Below are 22,326 nucleotides of genomic sequence, written 5' to 3' on the forward strand. Positions count from 1 at the left end.
GGGCCGCAGCCGCCGGCGCTGCTGTAGGAAGTGCCAGCCGTGCCAGCCGGCCCCGCTGGAGCGGCGGGGGCGCAGCCACGCGGGTTTCTTCAAGGACGAGCGGCCGGAGCGCCCGAAGCGCCCGAGCCTGGCCAGGGGACACCCGAGTCCTGGGGGAGCCCGAGCGCCGCACCCCGCGCTCGGGGCCGCCTCCGGCGGAGGCAGCTGCATAAATAACCGTCGGTTATCACGCGGGGTGCCGTGACCGAGCAAGCGCTGCCCGAGCTCGTCCCACAGCGGCGGCGACGGAGGGGGAGGCGCGCCCCGGCGGGGGCGAGCGCCAGGCAGGGCCGCCCCGGGCCCCGCCGCAACCCGCGTCCGGCTCGGCTCGGCTCGGCTCGGCCCGGCCCCCCCGCCGGCCGTCCCGCCGCTCGGGAAGCAAAGCCGCCATCGGCGCGGCGCACGGCCGGCCCCGCCGGGGAACGGCGCTAAGCCGCCTGCCCCAGCGGCCGCTCCGAAGGGCCCGGCCCGCCCGGCGGGGGGTAGCGGGGCAGAGCCGCCGGGCTCCCCCGCCTCGGCCCCGCCTGGCAGCCAGCAGTGCCCCTCGCCCAGCCTGCCGGCGGCCGAGGAGTTAGGGAGGCGGTGCAAAGGGAGGCAGCATGGAGAGAATTCGGCTGTCAGAGGTCTCCCTGAAGCGGTTTGGGACTGCTGCTCAGTGCTCTTCTTAAGAGACGACAACCTGCCAGGTGTGCTGGCAGTTCAACACACCGATGCAGTGTCAGAGAGATTTTGAAGGGGAAATGAAAAAGGAATGAGAAACTAGGTATGGAAAATATTAGAAAGAAACAAAGGTTTGGAAAAGAAGATCATTTCCCTTCTTAAAAACAGTCTTGCTAAAACACCTGAAACATGAATGAAAAGTTACTGACTGCTCTCTGAAGATGGGGTTGCTCCAAAGTAATTTAACTATGATGTCCCACGTTTCAAATGCAGAAATTGAATTAAAATATCTGCATGTTGTTTTATGGTTATCTTGCACATCATTATCCTAAACCCCTGGTGCTGATACTCTTGGGTAGAAATTTCATGGAGAAATGTTTCACTGCTGTGATTATACGGATCATTATAGCAATTTGGCCCATCTGTAAGTGACAGCTTTCCTGCAGTTCTCTTCAGGGTGGAGTCAAGCTATTTTAAGAGGACTGTATGTAGCCCATAGTGTTAAAAAGCTCCCCAAACCCATTTAGCAGTTGGGACTTGCTATGAGTTACAGAAGTCTTGCTGTCACCAGGGAAGAACAAACATGTGCCAAAGGTCAACCGTATCCACCATATGAATGAGCAAGGATTATTTCTGCCTCAAAGTAGAAGGTGACTTAAAGGTTGGACAGCTTTGAAGCACTAATATAGCAGAGGTCAGCTACATGGCAAAAAAAAAGTTAGTCAGTATAAGAGATGATCAGAATCAGGGCAATCATGATACATGACTGGGTAAACAACAAACAGAAAGGCATCTAGAGCTGAAAAGCAGGGGTGATAATTAATGGATTATAAAGATTTCAGCTGGAGAAGAAAGGGGAGGATCAACTAAAAGAATGGCATTTTGACGTATCTGTCGAGGTCCCCGATATTCTCAGAGGTGTGTATGTGGGTGCATATATAAAAGCTCCTCCAGTAATGAGAATGGGACAAAATACAAGGTTGGTTTTTTTTTTTTTTTTTTTTTTTTTTTTGAGATTTTAATGCAACAGGAGGAGAATACATTTGGACTTGCGTTGCCAGAGGTTTCTTCTATAAGAAGCATGAATAAGCTCCAATACACTGGGGGCAATCATGCTCTTGGGAGCAACAATGGACACAATAGCTTGGAAGTATCGGGTTCGATAGACCGTTCTCCAGATGACATGCACTACTTTGCTCCGTAAGGCTCAAAACCAGTGTTTCACGGCTCCGTAATGGCGTGGGGCATACTGACTAAAGTATTTTCCTGCAGGACTGCTCAGGGTCATGGGACCGTTGCTCATCTACGAAAAGCTGCATTCGTAAGTGTGAAGCAATTGCTGAGGTCACTGGATAAGCAGAATATGTATTAATAAAGATGTGTATGACACTAGTGTTTATTCTCTCACTTCCTTTCTGGTTTAGAAATGAGCTAGATATAGCTTTTAAGGATTATAAAGATCATACACGGATGTGAATTCCTTGCTTATTAAACTAGAGCTGAATCAGAGCCAAGGAGTAGACGTTTGCATATAGACCCAAATCTGAAAGCACAAGAGTTTGTGTCCCGTGACCCAAGAGTGACCACAGTTGCAAAACTCAGTCTGAAAGCATAATGTTCAGGAGTGCAGTTGTAGCAGCAGAAAACTTAAGCTTCTGGGAAACTTAGATTTCTGAGGTTACATTTTCCATATTATCCTCACATTTGGGCTCCATCCCTATTGGAGTCCTATAATATGGAAACCAAAACAGCAGATTACTTGTTTAGAATGTTTAGAATCTCCTGGCAATTTTAATATCAAATATGCTATGATTGTTGTTGGAAGCACAGTACTGAGCAGGATTTTTTGTTTCTTCAAGAGATCAGCTCGCATGAAGGCTAGAGCTGCTGTGTTGAGCTGCTCCTGGTAGCTGTGAACTCGGCATTAAGCCGTGCAAGTAGAATGCAATAGCGCTCTCAGCTCTCAATTCCTCAAGAAATTACCTACAAACCCGTGATTTCTAGTTCAGCTTGATGTGTCTAGTTTAGCAGGAGAATTGTTTCCAGAAGTCAGTCATCTCAGTCAGTTTTATGTTTCCTGTATTGGAGAAAGATCAAGAAGCTATTTTTGTATACATTATACATAAAAATTGTTTAGGTAGAGGCATCCATCCACATAGAATTCCTAAATTTTCTGTAGACTGACAGTGCGCATCTTGGATCATTGCAAATTTGCATTGTGAAGATTCTAAAGAGGCTCAGCACCAATTAAAAATACAGCAAAAGTAACTATGTTAAGCTAAATGAAATTATTTTAGTTGTTTATGTTTTAGAAGTCAGATGTTTTATTGAATCCTTGGTTTGCTTGCTCAACATTAACACACATAAGCGAGAGGTTTTAGGCAAGTGAAGAGTCCCAGCATACAACTGTCACAGGGTTTAGGCACTGACTTTTCCACTTCAGTCAGCTTAGCCAAAGAAACAAGCTCTGTCAGATGTCTAGTAAGGGAAACCCATTTACTCCACTCTTCTATACATTTAAATGCTAAATCAAGCCCCAAAATTGAAGCAAATATATCAGAGGAGTAGTTGTTTCTTTCTGGAAAGGATCCCACTGTTTTCTATCCCTTGGTGAAATGTGATCATTCTTACTTGAATGATAGTGGAACATCCAAGGGCTACATTTTGCAGAAAAAGTAACTGTGCTTTTACTTTTTAAGTTTTAGTGGTGTTCCAGATGAAGAAGCGTAGTCTGCACACTTGTGTTAAGTTTTACAATGGATCTGCTTTCCCACGTCAGGCAATTTGTGTTTCCCTTTCACATCAGCTTGTCTCTCTCATTGCTCAAGTATTGCTTCACGCAAGAGCTGGGCACATTGAACTACGTATGCCAAAAGAACAAAACCAATCCAATAAGAAAGGAAAACCCAGTCCTGCAAGGATCAGCCATTATGCCCCCAAGAAGTCAAATACGATTACTTTCAAGGCCCGAGATAAAATAACAGGCTTTTCTCTCATGGAAGAGAATTTTAAAAGTTCAGATTTCCATAGTGCTTTACTGGATGTCAGCTGGTGTATTGCAAGCATAATTTTCTTTATTTTCAGTACTCCAGAAATAGCACCCTATTCTTATTATCATGGTTCACCACTCTCCCTGGAGAGAATGAATACACATTTAGCTTTAAGCATGGAAACTTTGACCAGTGAAACCCAGAACCTTACGCTCACTTCAAGTCTGTGAAATTATTTATGTAAGTTTTCAAGATCAAGTCCAAAGAATGCAGTTAAAAATGGATCACACTCTTTGCTTACCTTTTAAGCTATTCAGTGCAGACAATGACTTAAGCCAGTCAACGGCAGCTGCTCTTTATAACCACCTTAACCTTCTGAATGCACTAATGTGATGCTGTGTGCTTGACCCTCCAACTTCTACACCCAGAGGTCTCCGAAGTTATGACTCTTTCAGATATCGTTGTTTGGACCAGCTAGTCCTTCCATATACACCTTCTTTCTGCTTATTAAGCCGTCTTATTCTTGCAAGCAACCTCCACATTTTTTCAACATTGCCACAGCCTTTTAATCCTTTGGATGCTTTTTCACACTACCTGACCTCTACAAAGTGGAATATTCCTAAGACACGGGTGTTGTTTCCTGGTAGATAATTTTAAACTTATTTTCAGCACATTATATGGTTATGAGAGTCTGGAGACTAATTTTTTCTCAGCCATTACTTTTCAGTTTCCAAGAGTGAAAGCCAAAGGATACACACATAATGGATGCCCCCCAATTAACTGCCCTAAATAAAGCTTCCACTGCAACATGCTGTGCGCTTCCTTGCTTTCTGAAAAATTCCCTATTATTAGGTAACTGTCAACTGTGCAGTACTATTTGCAATAGTTTCATTTTATGTAGCGGTATTTAATCTCCCTCTTGGGGCTGCAAAGACTCTAAGAATCAGCACATAAACTTCATTGTCCTCAACTTCAACCCGACTGCCCCAGCTGTGCCAGCAGAAATACTCAGTGCTTCTCTGACGAAGGCAGAGCCGTCTCTGGCTAGCACTGCCACCCCCTCCCAGCTCCTGCCTCCTCCCATGGTGACTGTTTATTGCTTCAGCATCTGCAGTGCTTTAGACTGAAGAGTTAAGTAACTTCGCAGCCACTTGATCCATTATTAAATGAGAACAGATCTGAATGGATCAAACATACTGTCTTTGGAAAAACAAGGAACCCCTCTTCATCAGTTACATAAGCTTCCTCTATAAAAGGGGGAAACTAGTTAAAATATTTCTTGTGACAATTGCTTTACTTTTTCTTGCAGTCCAGCTAGCTTGACACATCTCACCTTAGGGATATTTACAAATAGTCTGTTTCCATTTTCTTACTGCATAATCTTAATAAGCAATTTTAACAGCCACACAGGGCCAAATAGCAACACACCTTTGGCGTGGTGGTGAGGGAATTTTGCCACAGACTTACTGTGATTCAAGAAAGAGTGTGGTATGAGATGTAAAAGATTATCTATGTTTCTAGATCTCTGCTAACCTCCTGGTCCCTTCATTCTCCGTAGTGTATTGCCTCTGTACTTTTCTCTTCCCTGAACTAGCTACTGCTTCCTGACAGAAGTTATACCTGCAGGACACTCCACCTTCCCCAGTAACAGGCAGAAATCTACTCTTATTCAGAATTCGGAGGAAAGCAAATGTAAAAATACCAAGTTCCTGGACAGCTACGATCTAGGGCAAGTGTCTAACCATATCCAGCGATTCAGTGAACAGCATGGTCACTATTTCCTCCTTGACCATGTGTCATCAGGAAGATTTCCCAGTGTATTGTAAAAATGACTGCCCAAACGATTTGGAGGAGACTTGAATAAGAAGCTTTATTCTGGTCTTAAGAGGGAAAAAGCCAAGGATTTTCCTAATCCATTAAAATGCATCTGAAATTAAAAAAAAGATACGTTGTCTGAAACTCACCCATTGAGATGTAAGAAAGATACTCCTCCTGAGGGAATGCCCACCTTTGGAAGACACTGTGATTAAAAGCAGATGTATCTACTTGGCCCCTCATTAATTCTTTCTTCTACCACAAGATTATTGTCACAGAGTCAGCTTGAAAATTAATCTAGTGGAACCAGAGTTTACATAGAGTTTTTTTTGGGGAAAAAGCAGAAATATATGTCACTTTCCTTCCTGCTTCCCTGCTCCCCTCACATATTTGCAACAACCTCAAAATCTTTCCATGTTTCAGCCAAGATCCACTGATTTCCCAGTGATACAAGCCTCCATCTTCCTTTCCATTTAGCTTGGGTCCCTCACTTAGTGGGAGCATATGCAGACACAACTTTTGCCATGAAGAGGATTCGGTAAGATTCCTTAATGTCACCTTTTAAGGTCAGGAGAGCTGTCACAAGCAGAGGGTCATCGGCCTACAAAAAAATCCACACATAAAACCAACCTATTGATTTTGTACATAGAACAGATCAGTTGATCAAGTTCTCAACCATGTATTTTACATCTCAGTTGTAAGATGTACCAGTTACAGCTATAGATTACCCCTCTGTGTTGGTTCTTTTATATTTTCATGCAATGCTCATACTGCAGTAAGTAAAGTAGCAATGACTAAGCATTCTATCTCCAGAGTGCTACAGATATTGTCACCACACTACAACCATGACAACTGGGCACAGCAGCAACAGAGTACGCTGCAGTGAGGGTTGGGAAAGAAATGGATTCTGTTAGCCATCAGTTAGTGTTAAAACTTGTGTAACAACCAGTGGTTACCAGGAGGCACGATGTCAACCTGATACATCATGCCAGGAACTCCACTTCCTTCTTTCTGCACGTGATAGCAGCAATCTTTTAATTTTGGAACAAGCTACTCATTCTACCATCCCACACAAACAGCTCACAACAAAAAGCTGGGGAGTAAATTTTTTCAGCCCCCACGAATGTCCAAGATGAATCAGGAAGGGCAATCACAGCCCTGTAGAGATGTTTGGACCTCATACCTAGACTCTGCAATACAAAAAGGCAGATGTAGCCAGAAAAACAGGGTTCATAAAGCAGTTCGTGAAGTGGAAAATCAAAAAGGCCCCACTGACTTCCAGGAATATACCAAAGGAAAGGCAGCCCACAGCCAAAAGAAATGTGAACGCTGTAGCAGAATTATCCATGTAAACTCAGTTGTGTGTCAGCAGGACTGCAGGTTTTCTTGCAGAGGGGGCATTAAAAAGCCCACTTGAGTGTGACCAAAGCTGTGCCTTTTAGTTAACAGCAGCAGCATTTTGGCCTATTGGTGCTATACAGTGCAGTGACCTGTTAGAAGTTATTCTAAGTTCTGTAAGATGCAAGTGACTAATGCTTACTCTTTTCATCATACAGATGAATGGAAGTCCACAGTAAGGTAGCAGGCCTCCAAAACATACATATTGTTCCTGGCTTTTATTTGCGTATCAGTGTTTATACCAGCCTATACTCCCTTTGGCAACTACATGTGTTCCGTCATCCTAAGGTGTCAGAGCAGCCTGTACTGCTGACATCTTCAAGATCAGGGTTTGTACTGCTCCTACAAGTCGGTGGAAACTGCTGCCACACGTTTCCAGTTTAAGCAGCAACATGCTGTAGCAGCTGCAACTTACAGGGACGTCAGCAGGTGGCACCCAAGAAACACCGATGCATTTCACTTGACCGGGCTCAATCGTTCCCCCCACAGACTCGAGAGCGAATCCCTTCTGCTGCAGGAGTGGCAGGCTATCGAAACTGAACTCCACGTTCTACGAGAGACACACACAACACACCCTCATTACAGCCAGTTCTGCTCCTTCAAGCACAATGACTGTTTATGAAAGGCTGCATTGCCAAGATGCTGTATGTGGGCCTGTTGCTTGCCAAATTGCTTCTGCCCTTTGAAACGACACGTATTTATCTTGTTCGTTGTATCGAGTTGTCACAAAGTACTATGCTAAAATAACACGATCAGACCCGTAATTCAGTTCTGTGCTCAGACTTCTGTATTTCAGAATTAGGGAAGCAAACTGCTAAATTAATTTTGTTGCTGACTTAACACGATAATGTTAATTCCTCATATTAACCTCTGAGAAATAACCTTTTCTTTTCAAACACTGATGCTTTTATACACTGAAGTTCATCAGAAACCCTGAAAGCTGTATTTTCTCATTTAGAGACTGAATTTTTGTTAGAAAGAACTAGTAGCCATTTGTACACTGTCAGTATTCCTTACAGTGTCTGACATAAAACAGCACTTTGTTTTCTTCACCTTCTTAGATGCAAACTGATCTGTCTGTATAGCTCCAACTTTCAGTTCTGCCATTGCTGGCACTGGAGAACTCTCTCCCTCGATGTACTCCAGAATGAGGAGAATGGACTTCACTGGTTCTCGCAGCTCTAAACAAATATGAATCAAGTAAACTTTGAGACAGTCAAAACTGAGTGATTATCAGTTTGGAACAAGCATAAATGACACTGGGATGGTTTAAAACAAAGTGGTGATGTGGCAAATTAATGAGTTGCAATAGATAAGGAGATCCACCTTACAGAGTTAGTGAAGAATTAAGCAAAAGGAGGTTTTGCATAATTTGCAATTGCAAACTCTAATTGTTAATTGTTTGTCAAGTTTCATGCTCGTTTTCTAGCCTCATGGCATATACATTTTGTAGACTATACTCCTACTTGTGCATGGTATGTGCTTGGATTTATTTCTAGCTCAGGAGCTAGGAGTTGCTTATATACTGTCTCTGAACACAGATCCTGTCCAAAGAAATTAAGGAAGGATAAACTCAAATCCCTGAAAGTGTGTTTGTTCCATAACAGTACAATCAGGAGAGCCCAGGATATATTATTATATATGAAATAATTTTATAAACATTTAATGCAAGTCAGAGAAGTGGCAGAAAGCAAATACATCTTAATACTTTGTAGTAGTATTAAATTATAATAATTTTACCTTTTGCAAGGTAAGTTGCAAAGATAGAAGATTGTCATTAAGATATAACTGCATTAAAATTAAGAGAAAAATCTTTCCTTAAGAGAAAGTTTCCTGCATTTTTTTGGTGTTACAAATATAGGCTATACCATAATACTTATTTGTTCTGATTCTGGAAAAGTTATCTTCAATTTACTTTTTCTTAAAGTATGAGGAACATGCCCATGTCTTATCACTCACTGTTTCATAATAAAGTGTAAGCGGTAGCACATTACCTCCTTTTCGTGCTTCCTGCGATGACACAGGTAATGTTACAGCCAAGGACTCAACGGGCACATCAAGTGGAATTCCCCCTTCCACAAACATCGGATGATTTCTTGCTGCACCCTTTAGGTGGATCACGTGGGCTATTTTCTATATGGGACAAGAATGCTTCAAATGCAGGTTACAGCTTAAGGACCGATGTAACTGCAATACTGACACAACAGCATCAGTTACATAGAAATTATTACATCATCTGCATATATAAATTCCAAGAGGCCCCGTCCTCTAATGCAAGAATCCTGCATCTTCCCCTTGGTGTGTTCACTCAGGCACTTCTGTTTTAAACAACCTTTCATTCTTGGGCAACGTGCCTCAGGAGGGGACTGGATAAACTGTTTATACTAAAGCCACTAAAAGAGGCAAAACGGATCTGCCGTCAAAGTCAGCTAAAGTTTGTGAACTAGTACCTGTCTCCGTTCACCTTCAGTTTATTCCAATTTGCATTCTTAACCGCAATTCCAGAGGTAATCTGGAGATAAAACTCGCAAGGAGAGAAACAGTACTTGCTCACTACCAGTTTCTGCTCTGTGTTTGTAGTGCCTGCTGATGGTCATTAGCTGGCACTCTTCATTAACTTTTGGTCACTCTGTTTTGGAACACGGCATAAAGCCACCTGCCGTGCCGCCAGCCTGTGTATCCTGACTTGGGCTCCATCTGAGCTCAGCTGCTGCTCTACAGATGGAAACCTCCTTCCTCATGCTGAGTGACTGCAGAAGCAGCTTCCTGGTGCTCAGTGTGCCTGCCAGTTTGCACTGTGCAGGTGTAGCTCCACTCTCCACTGCCATGAAATGCTACTTGCAGAGAACCCACTTGGAGCGATGCTCAGCAGTCTGGCAGCAACCTAGCTTCCATCACCTCTCATTTACACAGTGCGGACAGCTGGGCAGAAGATAGGACTGAATCCCAGGTCACTGTTGTTATGAATTAATAACTGAGTATTTAAAACCTGAAAAAAAATCAGTGGGCCCCAAACCTGCAATCTCCTATCTATATCACTTAATCTAATAAAGATAATAATTCTGCCTACAAGTCCTGTGCACTAGATATAATTATTTGAAACTCTTACTAAGACGCATGCTGATAAAAATCACTGTAGGTCATATTTAGACTTTGAATTCTTAATCCAGGTTATCTTGATTGTCTCACCTTGCCAAAGAGCACAACCTTGAGACGGTCAGAATAGTACAGACTTTCATGATCAGGACTGAAAGTGACAATAAATTCCTGACTCTTCCCAGCAACAATTTCTCCTTCTGTTGGAAAGATGCTGAACACACTTAAGCCATTATAGTTCTGTGTTCCTGGTAAATAAAAATGAGGATATGAGTAAGAAAGGAGGACAACTCTGTTTTACTACTTCTTATATTTTAAACCTATTTAATTTTTGTTGGAACAGCAAATAAAAAAGACCTGCTACATGGTTTTGCAGCAAAACAGGTTGTTAGAAATACCAGATAAATCCACCTATCAGTTTAATGCATTCTTCTCTACAGGAACTGAAGAAGCATCACCAAACTCTTCCTATATTCTAACACGTGGTTTTACAGAGATGGACATACCTAAATATAGTCTTTAATATACAATTACTGTGTGGGTTTATTTAGATTCAAACACTAGTATCTCCTTACTTGCGCATATTTGCTCAGGCTGCATAAATTTACAGCTACCCATATTGAAATAATTAGTACAGCTCCTACTGGGTAAACAAAATTATGTCTTTAATTTCAGTGATGTGATGCCCCAGGTTTTGACAGTTGTGTAGATCTAACAGGACAAAGTAATGCTGCTTTATACTTCATGAGTCCTTAACAAAAGAAAAAGAGAAAAGAAAAAAACAAGTTTACCAACAAACTCTGTTCTTTGCAAAGAAGATGTAATAAAGGATGGAAGTTTCTGCTGATCTTTGTCCCTTGTTGATGAAAGCGAATCTAGTTGTATGGAGTATCGCAGGGTCAGTGTGGAAGTGTTCTGTATCTGATGACATTAATTTACACAACAGCATTTTCATTAAGAAAATTTATTCTCAAGCCTGTAGGATCCATAGTTTGTGAACTGGCTGAATTTATTTTGCTGCATTACTGCACTGCTGTGTACCCAGATGCCACCGAAAGCATGCGTTATTGCTACCCATAACGTGCCATGTCAACCCCTGCCCCCCAACAACAGGGGCCAGGCTCCTTTTAGGAGCCTTGCAGCAAGTAATGTATTTTGGTGATTGACATACTTAGGCAAAATCCGAGAGGAAAAAAATTATGCCTAGATCTTGGCCTGTTTCTGAGTCTGTGGGTATTTGCAGTACATGAACGAGTGAATCGGTTAAACTTCCCTAGACTGTACCACGGCAGACCCTCACACGCTCTTTGTAGGACCAGTTTTGCATCTCACCCATGTACCTCTGTCACTGCTGTGTGTGGACACAGAGCAGCCTCAACTGTGATAGCAGTAATGGACAGAATAAAGAAAGAGGGCAGATATTTCTAACGTTGGTAAAAGCAAAGCCATTTCTGACTTCACATTCCTCTGTGTACTGGCTAGATCTACAGAGAAGATCATGCAGGCCATTTCTCTTTTTCTTTTATAGAAGATACTGGATTTCTGGGGTTTTTTTTTGTATAGGCTGCAGGCAGGCCAGAAGCAGCTAACCAGATCCTCCCCTGCACAGCTTTGTTACCTTTGGCCTGAAACTGTCTCAGCATCAAATCACTCCACCGGACGTGCTTTAAAGCTATGTTCTTTTGCCTACAGTTTGCCACTCAAGACTTCTGTTCTGCCGGACTATAAACTACAGAACTCCTCTTCCTCCCTACAAGAATTGCTGATGTGCTTTCCAGTTCAGCATAAAGAGATTTACCTTGAATGTGGAAGTCACCTTCTCTCTGGCTATGACATATCCCATATGGAGTACTTCTTCCACAGAGCAAACAATTGATGGCATCACCCCACGACCAGTGATACTTAGGGTTAGATTGTTTTTTGCCGTCCGGATGTCCAGCGTTTCAAAAAACTGCCAAGAGGATGTCTGTGTTAGCCCATTTGCTGAAGGAAAACATCCCCCACCCCTCCAGCTGAGCCCCCTCCCACAAAAGGGCCATTACTACAGAACTTCTGGATTTAGTGCATAGACAAAGATCCCGATGTTGGGAGGGGCTATGCACAGGCAACAAAATTTTTCCTATTATACAGATTCATCCCAGTCAGTAATATGTGTATATTACACAGCCCATTACATCTCTGTCTCTCCTCTTTTTCCCCATTACTGTTGTTATCTCTTACTCACCCATTTATTCTCATTTGGACAAAAAGAGATGATGAGGGTTTTATTTTCACCTGGCTCAAGCATTCCAACTGGTCTGACCAACAGGAAGGGACCATTGGGATTCAGGACTGAGAATCCTAGCTAAAATAGTGCAACTCAAGGAAAAAAGTTTATAAACAAAGATTGGGGGAAAAAGATATAAGAACAGCTTCTAAGTGTTGTTCAGACCAAAGATGTATAAACCAACTATCTATAAGCTTTTTCAGAGATCAATAACTAAGAGAAAAGAAGAAGTAATTCCATTTTTTTTTCTTCCACAGAATTCAAATATCTGCAAGACCCTTTTGCAGTTAGTAAGATCCCCATGTCACTCCATTTTCAGATTTTGCCTGGAATGGGTCATTAACACCCTAAGATCTGGGACATGCCTTCTCCTATATTATCCCACACAGCTTAACCCAGACAAGCCAGTGTAGCAGCCTCCTCTTACAAGGCATTCAGAAATTCAGAGAAGCATTCTGCAAAAATTTAGTTGTTAGTTCTGTTTCACACGTACGTCATACTGTACTGAAACTAGCTTTGTCATCAGTACCTTACACTCTAGAAAGTGGTTAAGTGCTTCTCAAGTTTGGTTCTATGCAGACTTATTTCCAGTTAAAAGAGTGGCATGGAATTAGCTTTCCAGTAGGTCACCTATGCTCGTCCAATATATTCTTCACATCACCTCCTGCCTCACTCCGAAAGATGTGTATTAAGTCTGAAATCTGCTACCTCCTCCTTGCTTTAGTGTCAAACAGTTTCTACAGATAAAGACTCAAATTAAACAGAAGCTGAATGGCAGATTAAGTTGCATGTTCCAAACAAGGATACTTCCAGCTTCTCTGGGGAGATATTTTGTATTGTAATCCGCTTAATCATTCTGTGGCCTGACAGGAACGAAAACATTTCAAAAAGTGATGATGCTCACTCACACACTACCATTCCTCCTTTTCACGCATGCTTCTACCTGGGCCAAACATTCATTCCTTTTCTATGGCTAATTCAAAACTCACCAAAACACTTTCAAATTTGTACAGTCACTTGTAGAGCTCCTGATTCCATGTTTTGGGATCAAGTCTGCTTTTTAAATGCCTCAGCTGGCCAGATAGGTACTTAGGTGGAAAATTAGGAGCCTATTACAGGGCTAATTTTTATACTGACTTTTGAAAATCAACTAAACCATGCAAAAGAAAATGCAAAACTATGCTCAGAACGTCAGACAGAAAATACTCAAAACTTGAATTCAAATTTCATACCTACTGCAACATCACCAAAATTTACTGTGTTTTTTCCATTATCTGAAGTGACCACAACAGATGGTGCTACAGCTGGACAGTGCAACTCCAAATACAAGGTGGTGTGAGGGCTAGAGAGATAGTAAAAGGATATTTGCTCTCGGATCATACAGAAATAAAAACTATCTGTTCTTATTCTGTTCATATCACAGGATATCATTAAATCGGTATTACAAAACAATACATAATTTTTGGTGGCTGGCTTTTTTGTGTATGCCTAAGCAGAAAGATGAAATACATCTGGCTTAATTTTTTCATACAATTATTCTTTAAGTGGCTTTGATATTCATGTGTTTGATTCTTATCCAACTAGTGGGTTGTAAGCATAAGTTTCTACCACTGACCTATGAAGTAATTAAGATCAGAAAACAAATTTCCTCCCCAAATGAATAAATTACCATGCCCACCATTTCCCCCTCATATTTCTGAACTATCATGAATTGCACATATCTAACTGCAAATACCTGCAGCTTAGGTTTTCAGAGCCTTTCTTTTCATCGATACCTCCACTTGCAACAAAGCACGGTATGATGTATTTTTCAAACCTCCCACTGAAATTCCTCATCAGGAAAGCCTGGGCTGCCATGTAAGCATCAGAACTAGAAAATCCAGAAATAAGAATCATCTTAGTCACAGAGAGAGCAACTAAAAAAAAAAAAAAAAAAAATCAAGGAGAATCTACTGAGCTATTTGTGTTTACTGTTTCTTAGTCACACATTCAAAATTGAACATAACAGTGAAAACTAAGTGACTGTCTTGATGCACAGTAATGGACCCACCCTACTAAGTGGTTTGCTTTTCATGCCAGAGAGAATAGAAATTATAAACCCAGATAATAGATGTTATACTAAAGATTGCAAAATCCTCAATAGGATTTCCTTATGTTGAATATGTTAAGTATTCCAGTGTCTTCCAGTACTTCCACATAATTTCAATGATATGAAAACACACATGATCACATTTCTGTACTGCAATATGCCAAGCAATACTTCATAATGGGAGTTTTCAAATATAAGTTTTATGTTTATGACCTGTACTGAAAGTATGTAAATATTATAATTAATGGATTGCAGTGAACATGGGATTTTAGTCAAAAATATGTAACATCCAGTACAGCCAAATGCCTGGTGTTTAGGCATGTACTTACTTCCAAACACTTCTAAATTCCTCAGATTAGGCAGAAGTGTGGTTCTAAAAAGTTGAATTATATGCTAAACAAGGAACCTCAAGTATCAGATTTTGCGTCTAAGTATCCAAATTTCTAGACAGCACATGCTATTAATGTTAATACTCACTGAGTGACACGTATTATAAAATGACTATTTAAAATGCACATTTTGCAGCATCATTACATTTCCAGGACTGAAGATGACCATGACGAATATGACGGACTATGTAAGCCCTCAAAAAAAAATAATTTACCCATAGCCTTGGATATGGGCCATCAGATGGTTTCCATCTGGGCTGAATGTATTCAGCTCTGTTAGACCTATTCAGAAAAGGTATATTATTAGTAGTTTCTTTTGGTAACTAAGTTCAGCTTTTTAATTGCCCTTTTAAATAATACCCTTGTTAGTTCAGCCAAATTTACCCACACAGCCGCATCTCTGCTTTCTGATATATTCTTTGAAGTCTTCAATCCCTCTGATGCATAAAGGGATTCTTTGCCTTACATGAGAGGGTACAGCTGTGTGGCTTAAAAGCAGTACTAATTTTGGAAACAGCCTTTGCAACATAGCTAAAGCTGTTTCTTCTCTACAGTTTGCTTTCTTGTCTACCTATAGATTTTAGTAGATTTATTAAACCACTTATAAGGAGAATGTTGTCTATGTAGTACAAGATGCTTTTGCTGACTTACTCAGGCTTTATCTCTTCGGATTTTGGTTGTTCAGAACTATATAGAGAAGTCAGGAATTTGCTGCCTTCATCCCTTACAAGCTGCCTGGAAGACTGCTGCCTGGTAATGGAAACGCTTAATTTCTTTCCCTCTCTCTTTTCATCTTTCTTCCTTTTCTGCAAGTACACACACACACACACAGACAGACATTATACAGTGAGGTTGATCACTGGTAATCCAATCAAGACATCAGTTTACAAATACAGTCCCTGGCCCAAGGATACAGAACCAAGAGGTTGCAGAGTGCATGAAACGAGATAACAGCAGTAGGATTAATTATGGTGACAAGCCATAGACACAGTAGTTGTTACATGCATTTCTAATAATGTAAAATTAAGTTGAAATGCACATATTCTACCCCATCTTACAAAAAAGAGTTCCCCCTATTGGAGCAGATGAGTAAAAGACTATCTCTCACGGGAATGTTACCTATTTATCTCATAATTAAAGACAACCATAGGTGCTCACATAAATTAACTGACCCACAGCACTGCATAAAAAGTCCATGTATGCTGTAAATCTGCAAGAAGTGTAGAAACTTTTTTTTTTTTTTTAAGAGTACTTGCAGTTAGCATTTGCAAGAAAATCCTATAGGAATGCTTTTGAAATTGTTAGCATGAAATTAAATTATTGCTCAGTGAACAGACTACACATTAAGTGCAACAGTACGGTCACACTCTTGTCCTTTATAGGCAGGTCTTACATGGATCATGAGTTTGGGCTTCATTAACATGCAAATAATTTTATGATAAAAATACCATCCAGAGACACAAATATCTGCAAGTAACAGACCAACAGCATGTGCTAGTTCTTAGCATTCCTTACTTGTATTTCTGCCCCTGTCACAGCTGCTCCGCAAAGCCTCCGAACTGCCTCTTCTCTGATTAGCTGATCTGACAACGCTGGTCTGAAGGACACTTGAATCAAGCTTTTCTGGAGCGTGAGAGCATACACAAGAACGACAGGCAAAATTCAGCCCTCATACATGTGTTATACCTACAAAGCTCAACAGGAGCATATACACAACAGCAAAAAATCAACAAATAAAATACATTTTTTTTTCCAAGTGAATAAGATGATCCTAAGCATAAGGTCACTTGCAGCTTTTCTGGAAGTCCACTGTGTTGTGTGGGCTGGTTTTACAAGACCAATATTTTTGATATTTAAACATTCTTCAAATAAATCATAATGACAACACTGGGGAAAGAACATTCAGGGTGAAAACTCCCATAAAGCATTAGCCAGACCTGATGGCTAACCCCACATGTCCAATTTAAAACCTTACTTCAAACAATGCAAAATATTCCAGCTATTCTAATATTAATTTACGTTTTGAGCTTCATTTACAAGAGACAGCATCTGTAGGTTTGTAGATGATCAAAACATTTGGCAGAACACTTGACGTTTAAAGTGAATTTACCTTCCCAGGCAACACAGTTCCAACAGAAGGTGTAATTGTCACCGGACAGTCTTCTGGCACACGGAATTCAAATGAAGTGGGTCCAACAGGGGCCACTTCCCCATTGCCAATTCTTGGGACAGCATGAGTAAAGTGGTTGACACTCACATGGGAATTCATTACATACAGTGTTGCTGTAGACACATCATTTAAAGCTGTTGCAGCAAACTGAACTAAGGAATGAGACAATTCAAGAGGTGGGTGGACTCCAACTGCTTTGCATGACAGCTTGAATTGTCTAAAAATAAACACATGATAAATTGTCTCAGCATAAAATAGTCTCTTAATCAGCCCGGAAAATAGGGAACTAATCCTGTAGTCCCTATTTAAGCAGAATTTCAAGCTTGCAGTAGGAATTTTGCCTCAAGATGAACAATAATACTATCTATTTTTAAGGCACAATTGGCTAGAGTCCCTACTTGAATTCTTCCTCTGTGAACTTCTGGAAATATATCCAGTCAAATCAAAGTTTATACCATCATTATTTTAGTAGCATTAGCTTAATGTATGAAGCATTTTTACCAAAAAAATCCTTCAGTAATTCTGCTGAAAAAGCAAGCAGAACATCATTGCAGGTTAAGATGACCTGGGGCAAAGTTGCAGCTTGGACATGTGACAAGGATAAATTTCAGGTGGGACAGGAAAAGTCATCTCAGTAAAGACAGGCACGTAAATGAAGGATGAAATGGCATTGACCATCTCTTGTCAACTGGAGAATTCCTATCTGCCTCACGTTTTTATCCCAGCCTTACCTCTTCAAAGTAGACAGGGATTTAATTTCTGAACTAGCTAAACAGTGGAAATCCAGTGTGATTTAGACTTCTAGATTACCTACTACTCAATCAGTTTCTTAACATACCTATTAATCTCTGACTTGCAGGTTAGTTCAAAGCTGTACTCTTTTGCCTTGTTAGCTTTAAAGATTATGTCCAATGTCAGGCTTTCAAGGGGAAGAAGAATTCCAAGTCCATCATTGGGTTGAATTTCAACAAACTTCAAAATGGCAGGATGAGAAATTATTGTTATGAAAATAAGAAATTATTAGTTAAATTATAAAATTATTAAATAAATTAAAATAAGACATTACTGGCAGGATAAGAAAATTTTGTTATTAAACGTACAAGTGTCAGGAAAAGGAAAACTTCTAGTGAGAAGCTTTCATTTCAGTTGGTGACTAGTGTCTGACTGACGTGCAGATTTCTAATCTCAAAGTAACCTGAAAGGCATTAAATTCATTAACTCAGACTTCAGTAGCATCTCTTCCCCAGCTTCTTATCATCTATGACAATCACCTTTCACTAATAATGTCTATTTACTCTTCATAGACAACTGAATGAAATAGGGTAAGAATCTCAACAGTTTCCCCTGTATCTTCTATGATACATCCTGTACGATGTGTAGATACCATAGTGACAAGTACCAGTTTAATATCGACAAAATGTGTATTAGTTTGTGTTTATGAGTTGATGATGATTCAAGAATGTCTCCCCATCACATTTTAAACTAATCATAAAGCTTTACTTCACAGCATGTGTTTCAACGAAGCTGAAGATTCCAATTTCTTTTAGCTAACTCCTTGATTTGCAGAGGTCTGCAAATCCCTAAAACAGCAGAGAAAGGGAGAATGCCTAATTAAATGTCAGGTTCTTCTAGCTCTGATTCCCGTATGCCAAACCATTTCACACTGTGATCATCATGCTATTATGAAGCTTGAACAGCTAACATTTTACAAAAAAAGACCCCAAACCCCAAACTAATTCAGTAAACCTAGCCCACACGAAACTGGCAGCTCCTGTGATTAATTCAGCTTCCACGTCAACTTACAGTCAGTCAGGAAATACCTAGGCATGGCTCAGGGGCTGATTCCCAATAAGCAGTTTGGACATGGCCATCCTGCTTTAAAGCAAAGTGTTTAGGCATTTGGATGCAAACTGTGTGACATTCCTCAGCCTCAAGGCCAAAGCAACATCTCTAAGCCTGTTTTATTTAGTATAAGCGACCTGTGAGTCTGAGAGAAAAGTGCACCAGGTACTCTGTTAGTAGATTTCTTGGTGTAAAAAAATAGGTATTCTAATAGGACGAAGTTACCTTAATAATGTTATGTAGGTGAGAATAGTAAAATCTCTGCGAAGATGTTTATACTGATTGGAAAATGCTTAGGGTATACCAAGATGAAATTTACACAAACCAGTACCAGAACTAATCTGTGTGTTTCCACAGTGCTGCAGGCAGAAGTATTTCCATGGGTTTGCAAGAACCAGTCATGATTTACTTACACTCACACTGAAACATGTTTGCATAATAATTAAATATATTTTGATACAAGAAGAGGTGTGTGTGTGTGATAACTACATACCTCTGGGAGTCCCACAAATCCAAACTCTTGTGGCAAGATGGATTTGTTTGTTAGCATGACGTTTGCTTGCACAGCTTCATAGATTGTGCAGTATCCAAAATTGATTCGTGCTGGACTGATTTCCAAATCAGAAGTAGTAACAATTGCATGGACAGTAAAATTAACTTTTTTAGCCTGAAACAAATGCAAGAGCACAGGATAAAACCCTCCATCTGTGGTATTGTAAGGACAGGATTTAAGTGAAATGTCATCCAAAAAGATAACTGCAAAAAAGTTACTCTACTCTATTCCTTGAGAATAACATATGTAAAGGTAACATATCTATCTTGAACTTCAGCCTCATTGTTCTCCAAAAATAAGCAATAGGAAATGTATCTGGTAAGCAAAATTAAAAAAGAATAAGATCTTTATCTCAAATTCCATATGCTAGAATGGAATCACACCTGCATCTCCAGGAAATGTAAACACTAAGAATATGCTACATCTGCAGTACAGATCAGAATAAAAAGATTGTGCTGTGTTATCTGATAACTTTGTGGTACAAAATAAACTCCTAGAGAATAGATGAGCACTGTCTAGAAAGGATTTAACTTTCTGTATTGCAAACATGCTGACAAGAAGAAACTGTCAAATCTAGGACTTCAACTAGTAAAGAACTAATCTAAGATTAGGTATCGTTAAATGAACATTCACTAAAATGATTTACATCTATTGTCAGTCTGATAACCAGCATAATAAAAATCACTAACCTTATCCACAATCAGTATTGTCACTGGAACTTCCAGAACTCTTGTCTCTTCATTAAAATAGCTCCCCGCATCTTCAGGAAGAGAGTGCCTAAATATCAAAAAGTACATTCAGTTTCATAAAAATATTTTGACTATTTTCTAGCTAAGGGGAATAATAAACTTTTGATGGAAGTATTTCTGAACAAAAAGAAAATCTGTTACTTAAAGTCTGAAAGTTTTATTACTCACAGCTTTTAATCTTAACACGGTATTTGTGCTCAAATAGGAGTATTAACAAATATAGTTGATGAAGCATCAACTCCAATGCTTCACTGAAGTGAAGTCTAACTAAAATCTTGTATGTAAGATATATGCAAGTATTAGGGAAAACGGTGGAAGAATGGTGGAAGAAAATGCCAATCAAAAATTAGTGACCTATGAAGTTCCACCTTCTGACCAAGAAGAAGAAGAAGAACATGCAGTCAGATCAGAAATGTTATGGACTTGTCACAGATTTCCTACAGAATGGCATACCTCCAGACAATCCGCTCTGAGCAGGTATGCATGGTTTGCAAGGGTATCTAGCAATGAAGTTAGAATAATTGACCTTGTAGGTTAATGTTGGATTTTTTATTTTTTAAAGACAGGATTTTGGACGCACAGGAATTTAAGGGAGTTATTTGCAGAGGTCTGCATCCATTTATCCTTTCTTAAAATGCCATCCAGTCATTTAAAATTCTGAAAAACTTAAAAGCTTACTTTATAATCAGAATATAAGCCCTCTGCATCTTTGCTGCAACCACAGCACATAACCAACCCAACCTAGGCAATCGCTTCCTTTTGACACTGATGTTAGTTAATTACCAGCCAGTCTGAGGCAGAACCAATTGTATCAGAAAGCACAGAGACATAAATCAAGTGAAACAAACTTGGAGACCAATAGTGTCTGATTATACACCAGATCAGTCATTTGTAAGAAATATGTGGGTTTTCTGTAGCTGAAGCATCTTGCTATCATAAGCTCAATTTCAGAGCTTCAAGCCAAGACAATACAAAAGCTCTAGCATTTTTAGCTCTGCTGGTCTATTTATAGTGCCTTATAGCATCAGAGTGAATTGCTTCCTGTTCTTAGGTCTCCACAGTGATAATGTTCCTAACTACTACTACTGGAATGACATGCAATTTTTTAATGTATTCTTAAAGAATAGTTAATGAATAAATAGTACCCGCTCAGTCACCATGGTGATCTGAAATCTTGCTGGCTGTTATTTTGCATGTCTCAAATGTGACTTTAGAAGGTGATCTTCAAAGGTATTGCTAACTTGTTTAAAGATAGGAACTGGAGTTAAATACAAGGTAGAAATAAAGTATCAGCTTTCACTTTGTCACAGGACATTAGACTAGCAGAAGAAATTCATGTATTACAAAATAATCCAGAGGGGAAAAAAATAATTGTACATAAACAGCGATGGACTCTCACTTAGCTGTTATGCCTCAAGGAAAAGATACTGAAATCCTTCAGATAGTTCTCTGAAAATGGCATTTTCATGCTTAAAAGCAATTAAAGAGAAATATAAAAGACAAATCAGATTTAGACTGCCAGCATCTGCAGGACTAGTTCCAAATGCAGAAAAACTAAAGTATGTGGTATTTGGGAATTCCGAACCTCAGCAGATTAGAAAATGTGCCTTCAAATGAACAGACAATGTCTGCTTCAAACACCCATAAAGTTATGAGTATTGTAACGTCTGACCAAGCATTTCAGTGCGCACAGAATCCTCGGGAGAGCTTCCCAGGCCTTCAGTCATCTATCTGCTCACTTAGTACTGCTGAATGAGTGTTTCTTTTTACTTTTGTGTTACTTTTAATATAGCTATTCTTCCTTCTGAGAAAACCAAGCTTATAATACTACGTCAATGAGGAGGCATTTACAGAAGTGTGTCACTAGCTCAGTACTTCACACCAGCTTGTAGCGAGCTCCTTTTTCTGTCATACACACACTCCCCCCCTGTGTTAGGTCTTTTAAAACTGACCTGTACACTGAAACAGCCAGATACTTATTTTGTGTGTCAGAAATGCCGTAATCTCATCAAATCTCCTTTCTGAAGCTTCCCCACTTTTCAAAGGAAGATTAATGCCCTAAATCCAAGCTATGCTTCTATCCACTCCACAAGTCTAACAGTGCTTTACAGCATCTGAAGTTCAGGAACTGAAAAATGTCATAATAATGGTTACTGTTGTTGTTGTAATCTGATAGGATTTGAGATGTTGGAAGAACTGTAAATACTTTTAGTTCTTTGAGTATTAACCTGGTGAAAATTTTGAAATCAGTGATTAGACTCTCAATTTAG

At 40.0% G+C, this 22,326-nt stretch overlaps 1 protein-coding gene across 1 annotated transcript in view; it reads right to left on the reverse strand.

Moving 5' to 3' along the window:
• Positions 1-5,989: 5,989 nt before the first annotated feature.
• CFAP74 (cilia and flagella associated protein 74) overlaps positions 5,990-22,326 on the reverse strand; it is a 48,551-nt gene continuing 32,214 nt past the window's right edge. Inside the window, exons 22-38 of the mRNA XM_059829974.1 lie at positions 19,997-20,084; positions 19,248-19,421; positions 17,751-17,884; positions 16,853-17,129; positions 16,258-16,365; positions 15,394-15,548; positions 14,000-14,134; positions 13,497-13,606; positions 13,072-13,127; positions 12,223-12,342; positions 11,797-11,949; positions 10,790-10,919; positions 10,092-10,246; positions 8,897-9,035; positions 7,956-8,083; positions 7,318-7,452; positions 5,990-6,105 (exon numbers count right to left, since the gene is read on the reverse strand). Of these exons, the coding sequence (XP_059685957.1) occupies positions 5,992-6,105; positions 7,318-7,452; positions 7,956-8,083; positions 8,897-9,035; positions 10,092-10,246; positions 10,790-10,919; positions 11,797-11,949; positions 12,223-12,342; positions 13,072-13,127; positions 13,497-13,606; positions 14,000-14,134; positions 15,394-15,548; positions 16,258-16,365; positions 16,853-17,129; positions 17,751-17,884; positions 19,248-19,421; positions 19,997-20,084 (2,311 nt within the window). The 3' untranslated portion in view covers positions 5,990-5,991. The remainder of the gene's footprint in view (positions 6,106-7,317; positions 7,453-7,955; positions 8,084-8,896; positions 9,036-10,091; positions 10,247-10,789; positions 10,920-11,796; positions 11,950-12,222; positions 12,343-13,071; positions 13,128-13,496; positions 13,607-13,999; positions 14,135-15,393; positions 15,549-16,257; positions 16,366-16,852; positions 17,130-17,750; positions 17,885-19,247; positions 19,422-19,996; positions 20,085-22,326) is intronic.

The sequence above is a fragment of the Gavia stellata genome, chromosome 27, assembly GCF_030936135.1.
Source record: "Gavia stellata isolate bGavSte3 chromosome 27, bGavSte3.hap2, whole genome shotgun sequence".
Classification (NCBI taxonomy): Eukaryota; Metazoa; Chordata; class Aves; order Gaviiformes; family Gaviidae; genus Gavia; species Gavia stellata.